Source organism: Canis lupus, chromosome 21 (assembly GCF_011100685.1).
Source record: "Canis lupus familiaris isolate Mischka breed German Shepherd chromosome 21, alternate assembly UU_Cfam_GSD_1.0, whole genome shotgun sequence".
Taxonomy (NCBI): Eukaryota; Metazoa; Chordata; class Mammalia; order Carnivora; family Canidae; genus Canis; species Canis lupus.
The window spans coordinates 22,620,413-22,639,985 of NC_049242.1; the positions used below are offsets into that span (position 1 = coordinate 22,620,413).

The following is a 19,573-nucleotide window of genomic DNA, read 5'->3' on the forward strand; positions in this document are numbered from 1 at the left end:
AAGGCTGAGCTGTCTACCTACAAAACTGTAATTAGATGCTCTAGGAGGAAAAAAAAAAAAAGAAAGAAAAAGCTTCTATCTACTTCAAGCAAAATTAAGAGCTCTGGGCACCAATTCAGCATGAAGCGAGGCAGCCAGAAGCTGTGTAAGAGAATATTTATGGATGAGGTGAGCCTGAATAAGCTCATCTGCCAGGTGTTAAAAAACATGCAAATTAAGCTAATTAGGCTTATAGACCATGTCTCAACACTGTGTCCATGCCACCCACTAAAACACCTTGGAACACTTGACATTTGTTTAGAGCTTAGTTTTTCAAAAGACCAGTTTCAGCCCTGACACATTCTCAGTGTGTACAGAATAAATATCTGCACTTCAGTCGTCCCCCCCCGCCCCCCACGGCCTGGTATATATGATGCCAGAAATCCTTGTTGAATGACTAACTCCTCCCAATGTGCATGGTGCTTTGCAGTGATCACTAAGTGCTTTCATAAAAATATTTATCTCTTCTAACACTGTATCCAACCCTGTGTGGGAAGATCCCTACTCGACAGAGCAGGGGCCAGATTCAGAGATAAGGTGGCTGTGCCCAAGTGCTGGAACAGGAAATGGTGATAACAAGTCTTGGGCATCCTGTCACTAGGTGGTGGCCTCCTGTAGGACAAAAGGGACCACCGTTGATGGCACAGGCCCCATACAAAAATGATGGCAAGCACGGAGTTCACTCCAATTTTTTAGATTAAGAAATGGTGTGTGTGTGGGGGGGAGTTCTTAAAAATTCAAGGACTCGAGCAGGGTCACAGGTTCAAAGTGGCTGAGTCGAGATCTTGGGAGTCAAGATTCAGCAGAACAGATGCTGGCTGCACCGTACCCACCCAGTACAAGCTTAGCCCGTTATTCAGTACTTACCTTCAAAACATCAGGGCACAAAGATATACCTCTTTTTCAGACAGACTTACTTTCTTTTTTTTCCACAACAAAATAGGAAAGACGATTAAACAGACTCAAGTCTGTTTACTACTACTAGAGTCCAGCCCTGACTTGGCTGCTGGCCACTATTCAGATCTAACCAAGTTACTCTTCTGCTTTGCAGCCTGGAAGGGGTGTCTCCCAGCTGCCCGCTGCAAGCATCTAAATCTCCCATCTCGACACCTGAAGGCCTTCCCCACTAGCCTGCAATTCAATCTCTCCTCACCTTTCTTCACATCCATCCAGGCCCGCAACACGGGAAACTCACTGTTTTTGTAAATACTTGAGGCCTTGCCTTGCCTCTGAGCCTTTGCCCACGTTGTGCCCCCTGCCTGCAATGCCTTAGACATCTTTCATCTGATCTAGTTTTCATCTGCATGACCTCCACGAACCTTTTCTAATCCTCGAGTCTGCTTTTTCTGCATTCCACACCATGGCTAGACATCTCTCCATCACAGAATTTATCAAACTGAATTCTAATGCATTAACATGCCCATCCTCCACGCTCCACCCCTAGAGCACATGGTGGAATAAAGGCTTATCAATCTTTGTATTAATCTTGCTTAGCCCAGTCCCCTGTGGACAGAGAGCTAGCTCAGTAGACGTGAAAGGGCTGGCTGGTGGTTTTCGAACAAGGTTTTCAGAGTTAACTCCGCTTCAACACCAAATTCAAAACAGTGAAGAAGACGGGACTCAAACATGGCAGGGAAATAACATACACTTTTACTCTCAAAATAAATACTAATCAATTTTATTTTATAAATACAGATGCTGAGTTTTCTTCCAATTACCAACAGATCAGTTTCACATGCCATTTATTATTGGTCGTGGTTTAAAAATTATTTAAATAACCGGTTAGGTCAGGATAAACAGGCACCATTAAAACTGCTAAAAAAATATAGCTGGATACAATCTTCCAAAACTAATATTCCGAGGGGGGAAAAAAATCTCTGGAATTTCTAAAGTGGGTAAGGGGAAGTGGAGAGAGAGAACACAATCAAATATTCACTTGATAACATTTGCCGGTTGTTAAAAGCGTCTCAGCTTCATAAAAACAGAAAGGGCTCCTAAGCAGTTCTGATGTGGATAGCAGGGAATTTTATTTCAGGTTATATCCTCAAAGCAGATTTAAGTTTTTTTTTTTTTTTAGTGATTTACAAGACTAATTAAAAAGATTAGTAGGAGATAATAACTCATCCCCTATTTTGGTCTTGGCCATTTTAAACGGAGGCAAAACTAATTCTGCAGCTTTGGAGAATGGCGAGCAGAGTTCCTCCCGGAGACGCGTAATACTGTAGGTTCTACCCAAGGCAGGGCAGAAACCGGAGGCACCAGGCAAACTCGGGGAAAACGTGAAACCCAAACTAAAGGAACCCAAGCCTCAGTGGCGCGGTGAGGCACGACGTCACGGAACACGGCGTGGACCAGGCCAAAGCCTAGGTAACCGGTTCCCAGCTACCAATCACATTCAGTCGCAGGGCTCCCCCAGAATCAGGGAGTCCCCAAACAGGAGACCCACAGAGCCCCAGGCTCTATCTGGTTGTGTGGAACCTGAGACGAACACTGTAACCGTGGGTGACCTGCAGGTGGTCCCTCTGCTGGGGGGTGCCCGCCCAGACCCAGGCCGGAGGGCCTGCATCTCCATGTACCCTGTCTTAAGTCTGGCATGAAGTTTAAAGTCCACTCCCATATGCGGACTTTAAGCCACATATGATGCACCTTCCACCACTCGATACTAACAGTCCTTCCAAACCCGTTTTCTTTTGCAGGGGCAAAATGGGGTAGATGTTACTTCATTGGAGGACCCCACACAGCCCAGTCTGGTGGATAGCCGAGACCACCACTATCTTCCCCTCATTGAGTCTAACACGAGTGACAGTACACTTCGAAGAAGCTGTGACTCTACAGATGGCTTCTGCTTTAGGTTTGGAGTAGTTCCACCTCTTTCTGTGGAATAAGATGGATTTCTTCAGATCAAGTTAAAGCTCTTAATTGCTTGCAGGTTGGGTCTGTCTGTCAAGCATGGATTCTGTGAGTTCTCTTTATGTGGAAAATAACAACATGAACTATTCTGCTTGACAGTGTGGCTGTCAGTGAGAACTCGAGCCCAGGAGTGCTTGGACAATATATGAAAATGATCACGAGACCTGAGTTCAGCCGTTATGTAGGACAAACGCAGCTACCAGAGAGTACGTGTGTGAAAGTGTTTGTGCTGCTATGCAAGCCATGTCGACTCGAGTCAACGACATGACTCGATACAGCCAGTTTCTGTTCAGGCTCGCCCTGTCACAATGTAACATGGAGATGCAGGTTCAAGATGAATTTCAAAAACTGGAAAAAACAAATCAGGTCAAGTGAAGTAAATTCAGTTTTTATTCTTCTATACAATACATGGATATATGCATAAATTTCTCCTTAAAGAGCTTGCAACCCTGAGGCAATGTCCTTGGGTATATAAAGTATAGAATAATAGCAAATGAGATCTGAGCTCCAGGAATGAAATCGGACTTCAAGAACATAATTTACTATGAATGAGCCTGCACATATACCAATAGTATCTATGCCTCATCTAAGCCTTTTCATCCAACTATTATGATTGCCTCAAGCTCTGTACATCAGTCTGACTCTCCAGATGATACATCATATCCAGCACCTTCCTTTCCAACTGAAATTTAATAAATTAGCATGGAATTTACATACAGGTATTTCTGTCTGGTAAGTGCATTGGCAGAGAGCATGCCTGGTTTTTGACTGCAGCATCCGCCCACATAAGAAATCTGGCCCCTGGAGGGACTGGATGCCATCTCACTGTTGTAACCACGGGGGTCCTGGAGTGTCCCCTGGGATCTACCAGAAATGAGGTTTTTCCTTTAATTTAATGGTTACATCAAAGGTATGGCTGAGCTGAGGAGACAGAAGGTCCTGGCCACTGTGTTCAAGAACCAGTGAATCCGATGTCGTCAGTGTTCAGGGTGCACAACCCATCCACTATGAAGGTTGGGGAGCGGATGGGGTGAAAAGGGACAGAGGCAGGGAGGCCAGGTGTAAGGAGACCATTGTGCTTCTTATTCATCAAACTCATGGATGGTCAAAGATCCTTTCAGTAAATGGAGAAAATCTTTTTTGGAATATTTGGTCTTCCCAAGCTTTTATAAACGACGGTGAGGGCAAATGCTTATGAGAAACTAAAGGTGAGTTTATTATATTATTTATATATTATCATCTCCCCTCTGAGCATAACACAGAAATGTAAATTCAAAAGCAGACAAATACCTATAAGGTGACTCGAGCTAGAGAATGACTTTTGTCTTAAAACAATCATCAGGCCTGAAAAGCACATCTTGCAAGCAAAACCTAACTTTGTCTGGCCCACTGATACACAATGATCCTGAGTCCCTCCTTGATTTACAAAGTCTGTTTTTCTGAGGAATATCCTCCACTAATATTCATTTTGTGTCATAATTATTACAAGGGGTAACCAGTGCAGTTTTAGCCTCCTTTTAGGCAGCGCCTCTGTCCTGCTCCCACCGGCTGGCTGCTCACGTCACTTATCAGAACTCCTGCGTGGCCGGCGGAAGCTGGACACGTTTTCGTTCAGTGCATAGATCCTTCGGGAGAATTCTTCAAATTCTCCCAGAACTTGCTCGTCACACTCCACCGCCACGGCACTATCCACCGGGATGCAGTTAAAGGCTTCTAGCTGGTCGCCCGAGGTGAAGCCGGTGGCCTCCATCCCGATGATCTCTTCCGCCTGTTCCACCGTACAGCAGAGCTCGGGCTCCGAGACCGGGTGGAACTCACCCGGAAGCCGGATGCTGGAGGAGCCCGCCTGCTCGCTGGGAAGCACAGTGCCGTTTACGGTGGCTGGATGCCCAGAGAGGGCTTCTTCTTGTTCTTGGCTAGTGTTCACACCCACATGACCTCCGTTTAATCTGTCACCCAAATCGACTCCTTTTTTCTTGTTTTCTTTGGAGAAGTCCAAGGAGGTATCCAAGGAGGAGGACAGAGATGTTGTCTTTTGCTCAGATTCTCCTATGGAAGGGCCAGTGGGGACAGGCTGGGCCAGCGCGGAGTTGTAACTGGGGGGAGGGGTTTTGTACTGGAGTCTCTCGTTCTCTGAGCTGGCCCGTTTCCGGTGTCCTTTGTCTGGGGACGGGATCCCCCCAGAGAAGCCTACATCTGCGCCTCCAAATATGGAGCTTTGTCTCTTTGGAACAGGGATTGCACTGGAGGTGTGATGTCTGTCACTAGAAGACAAACAAAAATGAGAAGTTACTTTCAACTCTCAAACTCAGCCTAATAAGCCTTCTGGATTCAGAGACAGGAAACAACATATTTAGGTTTGAGATAATAAAAATTGATACTAATCAACCTTAGTTATTCACTGTAGTGTCCAAATGCAAGAAAAAACATGAAGCATTCTGGATTCAAGTTCGAGAGCTTCCTTCATGAAGGATACAAGACACACTAAAATATATCCAGAGGACAGTGTCCAGGGTGGGATGTGGGATAGAAACCATGTTGTGGGGGGAAGAGTTGAAATAACTGGAGGGGTGAGATCTGAAAGAAATGTATAATCAACCCCATGGGTCTGAAGAGCTATCAATATTCTTATTTTTTGTTTTAAATATTCAACTCTTAGGGCACCTGGGTGGCTCAGTCAGTTGGGCAGCCGACTCTTGGTTTCGGCTTAGGTCATGGTCTTGGGGTCCTGGGATTGGGCCCCAAGTCAGCTGTGCTCAGCGGGGAGTCCGCTTCAGGATTCGCTCTCTCCCTCTCCTTCTGCCCCTCCCCCTGCTCATGCTTTCTCTCTCTGGAATAAAGAAATCTTAAAAAAATATTCAACTCTTATTTTATCTTCATAAAGCAGACATCCTTATCTGGCAGAGAAGTTAAATGACTTGTCCCCAATAACCTCAGTAAGGCAGTGGCAGGCTAAACTAAAGCCCATGACTCACGACTTACTGATCACAGCTTTTCTGACATCCAAATGCATTAGACACCTGGCAGAGTGGGGGCCAAGGAGACAGCTATATTTGTATCTGTACCTATATTGATCTAATATAGATTATTTATCTAATACCTCTATTTTTTTTCTTTAATGAAATGTTAACTTGGAAAATGGCTTCTTTTAAGGCTAGTCACATACATGGTTTACAATACTTGGTCTTCAGTGACTTTTCTTGAACTTGAGCTCCTTCTCGGGAAGACACTTTAGGGCCAGCAATAATAATCACTGTTTAGCTATACAAAGCATTTTAATTTCTAAAGTAATTTCTTATATATCGTTTCACTTGGTTCTCACAAAAACCCTGTCAAGAAAGCAGGGTATACGCTATTACTCTTAAGTCTGAAATAATAAATAAATAATCACAAGTTAATGGAAATCAAGTATCCAGACCCTGGAAATGATGGTCATGTTATATGCTGTGCTAGTTGAGCCACCCCTGGAGTACTGATCACAGTTCTAGATATTACACTTGGATGAAGCCAGTTAGCTCAATACCACCATTATGAACAGACTGGGTCCAGAGATAGAAGGCAAGATTCATTTGACTTGTACTCTTCAGATGAGGACACACACAGAGAAGTGGCTTGCAAAACAGCAGCTATTAGATAGGAAAAGAGGCTAGACTTGAAACTATACCTACCCAACAAAGAGCTATTACTTGTTCCAGGCCTTGGGGAGGGGAAACAGATGCAAGATAGAGCAGACCCTGCCTCTGAGGAGCTTCCAATCTTGCAGGAGAAAAATCATCCATAATTACTGAAATAATATATTTTCAAATTACAGTTGTGATAAGTGCCCTGAAAAAGAAGAAAGGATCTAGAGTTCCTTCCTTCACCTCTGTCCATGGCCACAAGCCCTCATGCCAGCTCCCTGATCCCTCTTCTCTCAGATTTTTCCTGATGCTAGATGATGCCTGTGGTCTCAGACACCACACCTAAGCAAGGGTTATTCTTCTTGCAAAAAGGCAACCACAAGGCTTCTAATCCATGGGCCCATCGGACTCTGTTGCTTGGCTATAAGTGTTGGTGCCAGGAGAGATTTCATAATTAGGGGTGGTCACTGGTACGCATATAAAACAAGACAAGTAGGCCAGCAAATTACTGTTTTTAGTTCTCAAGAAAAACAAAACAAAACAGAGAAAAATCTACCGGCCTTAATCTAGGTTTTCAGTTAATATGTTGTCAAAACTCACAGTAATTGGGTAAGCCACACATTTTTGCCAACCTTGTTGTTTTTCCTCTACTACTTGCTGACAGCATCCCTCTCTAAATGATTTTTCAGGGGGTCTAGGTAATCAAACCAAAACAGAGCATCAGCACCACCCACAGACTGTCTATTCTGGGCAGACAGGCCAAGCTTTTAAATGCCACCTCAGCCTAGGAGGGTGGGAAACATCAAGTGAACTGGCCTGGAATGCTGAGGGTGCTATCACTGGGGTACAACCAGAGGCCAGGTACTTGACCATCATGGCTATGAAAGGTGAACAATCTAAGACCCCTCACTGCTACTGCCACCCACCTCCTGCCACCTGGCCGCACCCTGCAAGCACCCAGTTCTGCTTCCCTGCTGGGCTGCAGGTGGGCTGATAAAAAGGCAGGACATGAGAAACAGGCCTGGGCACAACAAGCTGTGCTTACGGACACAAGGGGAACAGGGGTTTTGTAGCCCTCTTGGATTCTGAGACTCCCTGAAAGATCTCCATGGCTCTGTACAAAGGAAAGTAATAAAGTGTGACATCCCTCCCCTCAATTATAATGGGAAGGGAGCTATGATTTTATTGCACATCAATAAAGTGGGACCCTCGCATCTATCTTGTGGAAAAGGTAGGCATCTGGGTGGGTTATGTGGTTTGTTAAAGGCTGCAGAAACCACATCTAAACTAGATTCAGTCTGACTCCAGAGCCCACACTGTCTGTTGCATCCCAAGTGGGAAACACATTCAAATTCAACTAACACTTGCCAACTGCTAATGAAATCCCAACCTTGAGCTAGATGCCATTACACAGGCTTTCTCATTTAACCCACCTAACCTATATCTAAGCTCTGGGGTGCTACTCCTCTTTTAATGGATGGATTCTAAAGCTTTGCAAGGTAGAGATTTTGGCATTTTCTGACATCATGATTTTGTAATATTCTCAAAGTTCCTTTAGATTTTTATGAGAACCTAGGTAATGACAGTATCGGATACAGTTTGGAAAGCCCAAGTAACAGTAAAATGTTCCCCCTGAAGAATGGTAAAGAAATGAGTTATTACCGATAGCCAAGAAAGTCTAGGTGTCTAGACGTTGCCCTTCAATCATCACATGTAGTCTTTACTCCCATTTTTAGCCATGTGTAACAAGACCTTAAAAAATTTTTATTAAAGTCTTTCTTATAATCTTAAAGAGAGTAAGCTGAAGAAAAGGGGATTTTCTTGATAATGCTGGGCTATCGATATGAACATGTATTACTGAACTGTGACATGGGGAAGAGATGACAGGACACTTAGTGGTGCTGAGTCTGGATCTCAGGGCTCTCCCGCCTGCACCCACACTTCCCTGGTTCCTCTCTCACTGCCAGGCTGGTGGTATGCCTGCGCTGAAGTGCTTGCCTGTAGACCCTTGTCTTTTGTTAATGTCTGCTTCTGATTCGCTGTGCCTCCTGCGGTGGATGGCTTGAGAACCATGTGCAAAGTAAGAGTACCTAGGCTTGAGTGAGGGGCCAGCTATACCCAGGGCATAACATGCTCGACTTTATGAGTTTTGTAACAAGTTTTGGCTGCTCGGAGTTAATTTTTTTATTACTTCCAGGATCTTAGCAGGGTTCCAGATTTTTCAGATAGCTGAGTTCTAAACAGCTGAAGCGTTGAATGATTACATTAAAATATATACAAACACACATGCATTTTTAATTATTGTAATAATTTAAACTCCCCAGAAAACTCAAAAAATATAAACTACATAAAAAATAAAAATCACTCACAAACCTATTACCTATCAAATAATCACAATTAATCCTGAGAATTCTGTTTTTAGACTTTGATTTTATATATGCGTGTTTAATTAAAAAGGAGAAAAAAACCTAAAGTTATGTTCGTGGCACATATACACAATTCTGTATCCTGCCGTTGGATTTTATTAAAACCTTTTGGTAAACAATTCTAAATGGCTGCTCCACTGAATGGAATATTCACTTATTTTGTATTCCCAAAACTTTATTATTAAAAAACAAACTGCTGTGAGCAGTACAGAACACAGTGAATAGATTTTTAACAAAATAATTTGGATTTTCACATTTAATAGAAAGTCTCCAGAAGGAACCTTCGTTACACATTTTAGTACAAGCTAAATTCTTATAATAAGCAAAGGGGCATTTTACCTCTACTATTGCCTAAAATACTGTAAGGTAGAAATTAAAGGGGCAAATGATAGATCAAAAACCGGAAGGTTTCAAGATTTCTTTTTGTCTGATTACAGTCTGGCTTCATGACTATTTCATCCAAATGGAAGAAAAGGTCAAAATGCAGAGATTTACTAATTACACGACCAATTTTTAAAGGCTGTTGACAATTTACTTATCAAATGAAACTAGTACATTATTTAAAAGTTGTGATGAATAACTTATTGGGAATTTTTACTCTTAGAAACCACCAGAGTAACCTTGGATATTTTGCGGAGGGGTGGATGCTGCAGGAAACATATAGCTTTACTTTATCTTCCACTTTAGCCAGGGGTCCCTGTGCATCCTGCGGCATTAGATCTGGGGGTCCAGAGTTGGAGGTTTGGTAGCTGGACCGAGTCCCTGAGTTCACCACACACATTCTCATTAGTCGTTTGCCTTGAGTGGATGTCTTTTTCCAGCTTGGCTTAGGCCCAGACTGGAAACCTGGAAACATGACATCTGGGGTTTAATGCTGCAATTAAAAGGAATTTATTAAAAAACAACAACCCAATGATACTGTAATTGCCAATTTACCAGGCCATGGTTTAGGAGACACAGGATAGGTTGTTGAATAACTGAACCACATCGGGACTGTTAGATTACTTCATAATCAACCTTTTGCTACAAGTACAAAGACTATCCTAGAGTCACAAACAAGAGCCCGATGAGGGAGAAGCCAAGTAGTTTGGAGTGTAGAGGTCAAGGAGAACAGTCTGGTTTAAATTTGGCTTCTTTGGATCAAGTCTTCTCTGATATCTCTAAATTAAGGTGGTTAATTTCTTTCTCATTCTGTGAGTCCTTATTTATTGCAGTCAGTTACCTTTTGTTATGTCTTCAGTTAGATCTGGAGAGAGTGGTGGTGATGACAAAGGATGCTCAAACCTGGATCTTGCTCCAAGCTCAGTAACGAGGACTGCCTATTTGGAGTTATAACTCAAGGTCACAATCACTACCTGCTCATTATAGGACTATGTGATTGTAGGCAGCCCCTCATCTTCTCTGTGCTTTAGTTTTCTCCTTCATAAAATACATCACTGGACTGGTAAGGACTAAATAAAATAACGTACTTGAAATCCTTAGCAAAATGCCTGGCGTATATGCTAATGGCAGTGGTAGCTGTTAATCGTGGTTGCTGTCACTATTACCAGCTATCACGGGCTTTCGATTCTAAAAGAATCACCCTCATTTTACAGAGGGAGTAAGTAAGTAACTGAGGCTCAAAGGTGTTAAAGTCTGGGATCGTGAAACACAGGTAATCAGGGGTAGAGGAAAGACCAGAAGCTAGTTCTCCTTCCTGCTATTCAGAATGCTGTTCAGAATGGGGACAAACAGAACTCTCCCCATCTCCACTTCTGCACAGCAGGGAACTAGCTGCAAGAAGGGGATAAAGAACTGCGGCAAGCCTAAAAGAGTTCTGGAGGAAAAGCACTAAATCAATCAAAAGCGAAACATCCCCCCAGTTTCTTCCTTGAAGACATGGGGTGGGGAAGGCTTTGAATGAAGTAGAAATGCTCGACTGCCTCTACTGACATGATCTACCAAATGCTCAGGGACTATAAGAACTTCCCAGGATCCTTGGAGGTACATTCCAGTTGTCCCCAAGCCCCTGATATATCATTTTTCTGCAGGAATCTAGCTTCAGGGAGAAAGAATTTTTGTAAGAGGGGGAATTTCTGTTGTCCCAACCTAAATGCAGAGGACCCTGCCCAGCCTTTTATGACCATTATATGTATGAAACTAACCTGGGAGACAGCAGAAACCAGTTCATCCCCCTCCCACACTGTTCTTGCCTCTGTCCTTTTCCCCTCCCTCTCTTCTTTCTCTTAGTTTTACTGCCTAAAGCAATAGCCTCCTTTAAACAGAAGGACTGGGAGAGAGAAGACAAGGTAAGAAAGCACTGATCCAACATGTGTTTCCATTTCCGTGTCTCCCTACATAATACTGCAGACCTGGGCAGGGAGCTCTGCCAGTGAGAAGCGGGGAAGCTGCTGAAGTGCTGCACGGCTCTGAACCAGTGATTCCTCATCTGCAAAATGTGACTGTCCACCTAATGGTGGTTCCAGCAGGATTAAAATTCTTAGTAGGATGAGTAGGTACTCCACAGATGGTTATTAATGATAAAGCAACAGCAGCTAACACTAACGAAGTGTGGTCAAGTAAGTACTCTGTTGATAGCTTTATACGTGGTCTCATTTCATCCTCACATCTCTCTGAAGTATTACAAACATCATCCTCCTTTTACAGATGAAGAAACTGAGGCACAGAGGTTAGGTCATTTGCCCGAGGTCAAAAGCAACTCCTGGTGATTGAACAAATGCAATCTGATTAAATAAATGTTAGTTTTGTTCTCTATCCCAGGCCCCAGGGCTTGCCACCAAAACACCGACATCAGATCATACTTCTATTTGAGGGAGGCGTGAGACACAGAAGAATAATTTTTAGGCTAAGCGGCTTAGGGTCTTTTCTCTCTTCTTGCCTATATTATCAACTTTGGGTAGCATTTTTGACTTTGTAGGAACTGTTATAAGAATGCTGAGGGATTCCAAGCATCAATTATGAAAACAGGAATTCATTTTGCCACAAAATGATATAAATATGGAGACTCAGGGGAAAGTGAAGTAAAGGAAAAATGTGAAGATTTACCACATCGAGAGAGTTCTTGAATGCAGGGTGAATGTTTAGCCATTTGAAACGATTTTGTTCCCTATTTTCTTTCAGATTCACTTGTGCTTGCTTTATCTGTCTACGACCAGGTCTCACTCTGTAAGGTACTGGGAAAGAGTACAATTCACAGTCTCAAATATGTGTCTTTCCCTCCTACAAAATGTTTCCTCTGAGGAACATTACTAGATCACAGCTGGTCAAAATGCTAAATCTTGATTGTCTGGATCCTAGCCAAAGTCTACAGCTACAACTTGGTGGAATAAGAATACTTAAAAAGAAAAAAAAAAACCCCACTTTTAAACAACATTCGATCTTCTTTCTCCCCCTGCAGCAAGCTATGACCTCACGGCAGTGAGGCCTCTCCATGGAGGTGTTTAAGTTGGTTTACGGCCATTAGAAATGTTTGAAGCTCTAGGTACTACTCTGCGCCAATAGCATGTCAACTGTGCTAAAAAGCAATAATAGCTTCTCACCTTCTTAAAGATTACTGCTTAAATAATGCAGAGCAACGACAGGGCTGCACAGAGTGCCAAAAGCAGGTTGCCAAGGCGAAGCTGAGGTAGAATTACGTCTTTTGGCAGCTACGAAATTATGACATAAAGTTAGTTTTTTTTAAAAAAAAAAACAACCTCCATAAATTAGACTACTATCCTTTTTCAAAATCAAGCAAAAGCTGGGATTTATCTTTCTCCTCACTCTCTCAGATCAAGTAGAAGCACAGAGACTCCTTTTGGGAAAGCCAAATTTAACAGCTAGATCTTATCTCTCAGGAGGTGGCTGGGGGTTAACAGTTTTAAGCATGCAATCTCCTGACCACAGGCAAGCCATCTAAAGACCTCTCGCCATTACCAGATAAGTGAAAGTGCTTAATCTTTGCTCTGGATGTTAACAAAAACAAGAAACAAAATAAAAATAGAAACAATCTTGGGCCAAAAGCATAGGCTGAAACCTGTGCCAATGGTCACCTTTCCCCTGGGCTCAGCTTGGAAGGTTTCCTGCCAAAGTCTGACTTAATAAAAACAGAAAGTTTAAAAAGGTATAACTGAACAAGGAACCCTTTACATTTTATTTAAACCAAGGACTGATGGAAAGATGAATTTGTGAAAGAGAAAGTTCCATACGCAAAGGGTAAAACAGGCAAGCTGAAGAAATCCATTTCCCCAGGCTATGCAAGAGCCTGGCTGTCAGGCCTCCATGGCCCTGGACAGCAGGGCCTAGCTTGAGAAAGACCAGTGAACAGAAGGTAAGGGAGTGCCCAAAGTCAGGAGTCCATCTGGTGGTGAGCTCTGGGTTAGTCTCAAGGCTGAGCTCCCTGGGATCAGGGAATAGGGAAACAGAGAGGAATCCCAGGAGGAGCCAAGTCAACTACTTCACCCATCAGCTTCCATTGGAAGAAATCATCATACAAATTGATGTATTAAAACCACAGGCAACAAACATTATGAGGTCCATAAAATGGTCCGTAGAAACAGAAAGAGATGCCAGAGATGATACCAGGGGACCCCTTGGAGTGTCTGGACAACACTTGAGACATAGGAGTAATAAAGTGTTTATGCTGAGAATTAGAGGGGAAAAAAAAGTAGCTCTACCTTTGCCAGAGACACCAGAGAACAGTAATCTCACAGAGCCTAGCTTCAGGGAGACTTCGACAGGTAGACTAAAAACCTTGGTCAGAGAATGCTTTCTGAATTTCAAAAGTAGACGTGCAGAGAGAGCTAAAGGAAGTTTTAGGCTACAGAAGCCAATGACAGACTCTGTGAAATGAAGTCTTTGAAAGATACTGCTAAAGCTGAACTACCGCCACATTTCTAATAAGCTCTGACATGAGCTGAACCATGGGGCTTTAGTTGTTTGTTATTTTAAAAGAAAAACGAATAGCTCTGCCACCATTTCCCAAGATGCTGGAGGCCTTCAGAAGAAGTGTCTGAATTATACTTAGCTGCTGTCTAATCATCACGTAGTGACAGACTGGGGGGCCCCAGGGGTAATTTCTGGGGAACCTTCTCTTTGGTAGTCCTTTTAGTCCTACTAAAAAGGTGCAATATGAAACTCCATGCATATGGACAAATGATTTGCTCCCTGATTCAAATATATATTGTCTATTCTGCACTAAAAACTGGGGACACAATAATGATAGAAAATAACGCCAACAGGGGACCCTCCCTAGGAGTGTCTGGACAATATCTGAGACATGGGAGTGAGCTCCCATCAAGGGGAGAACAGCACAGTAAAAGATAAAGCTGGAGAGGAAAACAATGTCTAGATCATGCAGAAGTCCACAAACCATGTTTAGAATTTTTTCTCTTTAAACCGTTAAAGCGTTTTAGGCTTTAGTGGTGTGTGTGGGGGCAAAGGTGGTGGAAAGAGAGATCTATTAACTGATTGATTGCTCTGTATTTTGGAAAGTGTCCTCTGGCTGAAGCTGGAGAATAGACTGGAGGGGGCCCAGAGTGTGGTACTGGGGACCACAGGGTGTGCAGCAGTATACGTGAGAGATGATGGAGGCCTGGACCAGAATGGAAATATATCAATATAGATAAGTAGACCTATTAGGGGAAATCAGCAGGGTTTGCTAAGGTTAGATATGGGGATGAGAGGGAAAGTGAGGAACCAAGGATTATGAAAGGCTTTCTGGCCACTGTGAGAGAATGGATGGAAATTCCATTTGCTGTAAACAAAGCACTGGAAGACCACAAGGCTTATGGTGGTTAGGATGGAGGGCAGGAAGGAAAAAACACAGATACACAGAATGTGTTGTGAAAACATTCAGGAGGCAGTCTGAAGAGAGGTCTAATATCTGAAAAGAGATCTGGGCTTGTGCTTCATTTCAATGCGGGTGATAATCAAAATGATGGTTGTAGATAAATAAGATCACCATGGACTGGAGCATAAAACAAGAGAGAAGTGGGCCTAGGATTGAATCTTGAGGTGCTCCAGGTTTTTATGATGATGAGAAGGAAGAGCTTATAAGTGAAATTTTTATGACGATAAGGAGGAAGAGCTTATAAATGAGGTAAGAAGGAGTGGTCAGAGAGGAAAGAAGAAAACTAGGAGAGGGTTATAATGATATAACTGAATCACAAGATGCTAAATTAATCTCTTGTATAAAACATTTTATTCTTAACATACTTATGAGAGGGGCTGTACCAAGTAATAGTGTGTGTGGGGGGGGCCCTAAAAACTATTTGGCCTGGGTCCCAGTCTTAGCTCCTCTATTTGATGGCTGTGTCGCCCTTAAGTTATTTTAATCTCTCTGTACCTCAGTTTCCTCATCTGTAGGACGAGGGAGGATACTGGGTCCTAATTCACATGGCTGTTGTGAGGACTAAATGAGCCAACTAAGTAATATATTCAAAATGCTTTTGGAAGAGTCCTTGGTTTGCAATAACAGTTCTTTGACATTAGCTATAATGATGTTACTTAATTATATATTGCTCTTTACTAACAGAAGAATTTTTAAAGAAGCATCATATAAAATATCTTTAATGTTAAACTCCAAACTTAAAACACAGGGAATTATATCTAAATTGATTTTATTTTTTCTATGATTTTATTTATTTATTCATGAGAGACGCAGAGAGAGGCAGAGACAGGCAGAAAGAGAAGCAGGCTCCCTGAGAGGAGCCCGATGCGGGACTCAATCCCAGGACCCCAGGATCTGCCCCAAGGCAGATGCTCAACCTCTGAGCCACCCAGGCATCCCTCTAAATTGATTTTAAACTCAAAAGTCATACTGAAGTAGTCAGTGGTCATTTTTAATGATGCAAACCCTTGTCTGCTTTTGATGGGCACAGACCATAGCTCTACAGGCATCTTGAAACTTAATACAGTGCTTTAGATCTAGAAGGATGCTTATCTGTTGATATTTGGCACATGCTAAAGAGTCCCTCCTTAAAAAAACACTGACTTCTCAGCACAGGATATATAAGTGGCTTTTCTGTAAATTCTTCCCCTCTATTTATTTACATATGCGCATCTTCCAAAACCCAATTCAAGTCCAACCTCCTTCATTAAGCCTTCTTTGATCATGTCAATTTATTATTATTTTTTAGATTTTATTTATTTATTCATGAGAGACACAGGGAGAGAGAGAGGCAGAGACATAGGCAGAGGGAGAAGCAGGCTCCATGCAGGAAGAGACTCGATCCCCTGACTCCAGGATCACGCCCTGAGCCAAAGGCAGACACTCAACCACTGAGCCACCCAGGCGTCTAATCATGTCAATTTAGAGTGATCTCTTTGAATAGCTACAGTACTTATAATTATCCCATCCAACTGATGTTTAGTACAATCATTTGTGTTTCAATACATATTTCACAGTAGACATTACTGACATTCACATTCACTGCCTGGCAGTCTGCTAGGCTTTGGTGGAAATAAAGAAGTATATAAAATAAGGTTTCTATCAGTAAGGAGTTCCCACTGAAGTAGAGAAGATGGAGAGAGTTAACCAACAACCAGAACACCATGGTGTTTTGTGTACAATATACACTTTGTAAATTGTAATGGAGGAGGGAGCCAGTAATCATCTGGAGGACTCATCACAGGAGGCTATATTCAATTGGTGCCGTGAAGGATAACAGGTTGTGTGTCCATATAGTGGGGAAGAATAAGAAATGAAGGAAGGAGAGTTAAAGCAGAATAAAATACAGTATGTGTACAGTCCAACTGTGGAGCCAAGTCTTGTAAACACTGTAAGGGGGGGACCCAGTCTTGTATTTCTTGAAATCTACACCCCCACTTTCCAATCTAATGTAGTAAGAGTATTAAGCGAATTTGTTTTATGAATAATTGGACTTAATTAGTTGTATTCAAAAGGAATAATTTATGGTTTTTTCTTTTGACAATATGTTGAGAAACATTCTATTAATGTAAAAAAAAGGTAAAATTTTAGAAGAACACTAACGGGTTACTTATGAAAAACAACACTGAAGATAATTATAGTAAATCTAAATGAGAATATTATGCAGCCATTAAAATGATGCTAAAAAGTTTCAAATTTATAAAAGGCTTTAAGGTGTAATATACAAAAAAGCAGTATATACAACTGTATGGACTATGCTAACACCATAGCCGCGGGCCAATGGTTACCAAGTACCTTCAATGTAGCTAGATGGATTTGAGATGTGCTGTGCTAAAATATATACTGGATTTAGTTAGAAGGCTTAGTATGAAAAAAGGAATGTAAAATATCTTATTAATAATTTAAAAACCACTGATTACACGATGAGTCATAACTGGATTTTATTGGAATTAAATAAAATATTAAAATCAATTTGCCTATTCCTTTTTACCTTTTTATAATATGGCTGCCAGAAAATTGAAATTTACATATGTGGCTCAGACTATATTTCTATTGGACAGTGCTGGTATAGATGACAGGATCTCAGCTATATAAGAGACACATAGAAAACGGATAAACTAAATGGTTTTTGTTCCTGGATTGTGGGGTTATTGTTCCCCCTTCGCCTGTATGGTAAACATCTTCCAAGTTTGATTCACTGAGCACATATTATTTTATCATCAGAAGGAATTAATAGGAATAAACAAGACACATAAAAAAAGAGAAAAAGATTCCAATTTGGTTCAAAGACTTGGTTGCTGGAGGTTGAGGAAAGAAGCCCAGGGATACCCAAAAGACTTTCTGTCACTGATGGAGGGTTAGCACACAAAGGATGTTGGCCAGCTGTTCTCCATCCTGCCTGGAGACAGAAAAAAGCGGAAATGGGTGGTAACCGCAGGAGGGGGCCTGTAAGTTAAATATAGGGAAGAATTTCCTGAAGCGAGGGTGTTTAAACTCTGGAATGAGTTATGGAAGAAGCCTGGTCCCCCAAGGTCTTTTAAAATACTACAGATACCCATATGCCTTGTGTGTTCCTGTCTAGAGGCAGTGAGATGACTTGTCAAGGTTCCTTCTAAAATAGCTATCTCAGAGTAAATAACTCCAATAAAACTTTCTTTTTCATTTATTTTTGACCACGCTTCACTTTTCACATTAAGGATGCCAGCCTGAGAGAAGTACTTGGAAAGGCAAGCCCATCTGATGCAGCTACCTTAAGTGGTACACTTGAGACTTCAAAGACATTGTCATTTGATCTATTTAAAATTTAAAAACGAACTTAAGTTAGACAGCATGTTTTTTAAGCCCCTCAGGGTCACCTGCCAGAAACTAGTTTTGAATTCAGCAGAGGTATGATGGAGGGAAGGAAAGATGACACATTTGCTTTTAAAGAGGATTTTAAAAAACAATGCTGGATACTGCCTCATTTTCAAAGGTGAATAGTTTGGCTTAAAAGCTAAGCTATTAGATTGTTCCCCTCAGATTTTTTTAAAAATTATTTATTTATTTATTTATGATAGTCACAGAGAGAGAGAGAGAGGCAGAGACACAGGCAGAGGGAGAACCAGGCTCCATGCACCGGGAGCCCGATGTGGGATTCGATCCCGGGTCTCCAGGATCGCGCCCTGGGCCAAAGGCAGGCGCCAAACTGCTGAGCCACCCAGGGATCCCCAGATTGTTCCCCTCAGATTTTAAAGAAAGTAGACTGGCTAACGTGCTCTTGATTTTCATTATCTTCCATTTACTTAAAAAAAAGTACTTTCTTAAAATGTGCCTAAGTTCGTTTGTTCGTTCTTTCTTTTTCTTTCCTTCCTTCCTTCTTTCTTTCAAAAGGTGTGCAGCTTGGTCCTCTCGATTTATGAAAAGGAATGGAAGACTAGATAAAAATAAGTTAGCAGAAACACCATCTAGAGATTTATACTACTTAAGTGAGATGATCATATGTAAAGCCACTAGTTGTTCCTTCCTAAGTCACATAATTAAGTGCTAGAAGGCATCTGGAGAAATATTCCAGCAAGCTGCGGAACAGCCAATGATACTTCTCTTTTTAGTGTCCCATCTTCAATAAGGTCACTGAAATCAATGTGGTCTCTATAAAAAAGGTACACCTAAAATGTCAAATAACTCAGACCAAAGTTGACCTCCATCGGTTAACAGACTGTCCACTGAAGCTGAGTCTCAGGCGGCAGGCCCCACATGACAGCAAGAATGCACAATGCATAGGAAATTTTTTGCAAGTCATGTCCTTCAAAATATTAATTTGTCTTATCTACTCATTCAGATTATAAGCTAAACAACTGTCATCTAAGCAAAGCAGGAATTATCTTACACTTTTGAATCTTTTTTTGTCTCTTAAATAGTGCTATATGCAGAGGAGACAGTTAATGAATTGTTAAAAGCATAAATCCTACTTAATAATACTTTGCATAGTCCTTTTTAGTTTATAAATCGCTTAGACATGATCTCATTTGCTCCATACAACTATGCTTGGGAAATAAGGCTGGTGCTATTAACTCCATCTAAAAAAGTAATACTCAAGAACAATTCATGAAAATTAAGTGACAGAGCTGAGTTGGAGCCTACATTTTTTGATTCCCAAATCTAGTGTTCTCCTCTATCACACTGCCTTGCATGAAGCTGCTAGTTTAAGTTGCAGAGTTGAGAAAAAATTA

The 19,573-nt window shown here is 41.8% G+C and overlaps 1 protein-coding gene across 4 annotated transcripts in view; it reads right to left on the bottom strand.

Annotated features, from left to right (window-relative positions):
• Positions 1 to 3,316: 3,316 nt before the first annotated feature.
• Positions 3,317 to 19,573, bottom strand: part of UVRAG (UV radiation resistance associated) — a 313,277-nt gene continuing 297,020 nt past the window's right edge. For 3 of the 4 annotated variants that reach the window (XM_038568582.1, XM_038568580.1, XM_038568581.1), the window contains one exon: positions 3,317 to 5,213. In XM_038568582.1, coding sequence (XP_038424510.1) covers positions 4,511 to 5,213 — 703 coding nt within the window. In that variant the 3' untranslated portion in view covers positions 3,317 to 4,510. Of the gene's footprint in view, positions 5,214 to 6,617; positions 6,775 to 19,573 lie in introns of all 4 variants that reach the window. The other variant, XR_005375642.1, reaches the window with a different exon arrangement.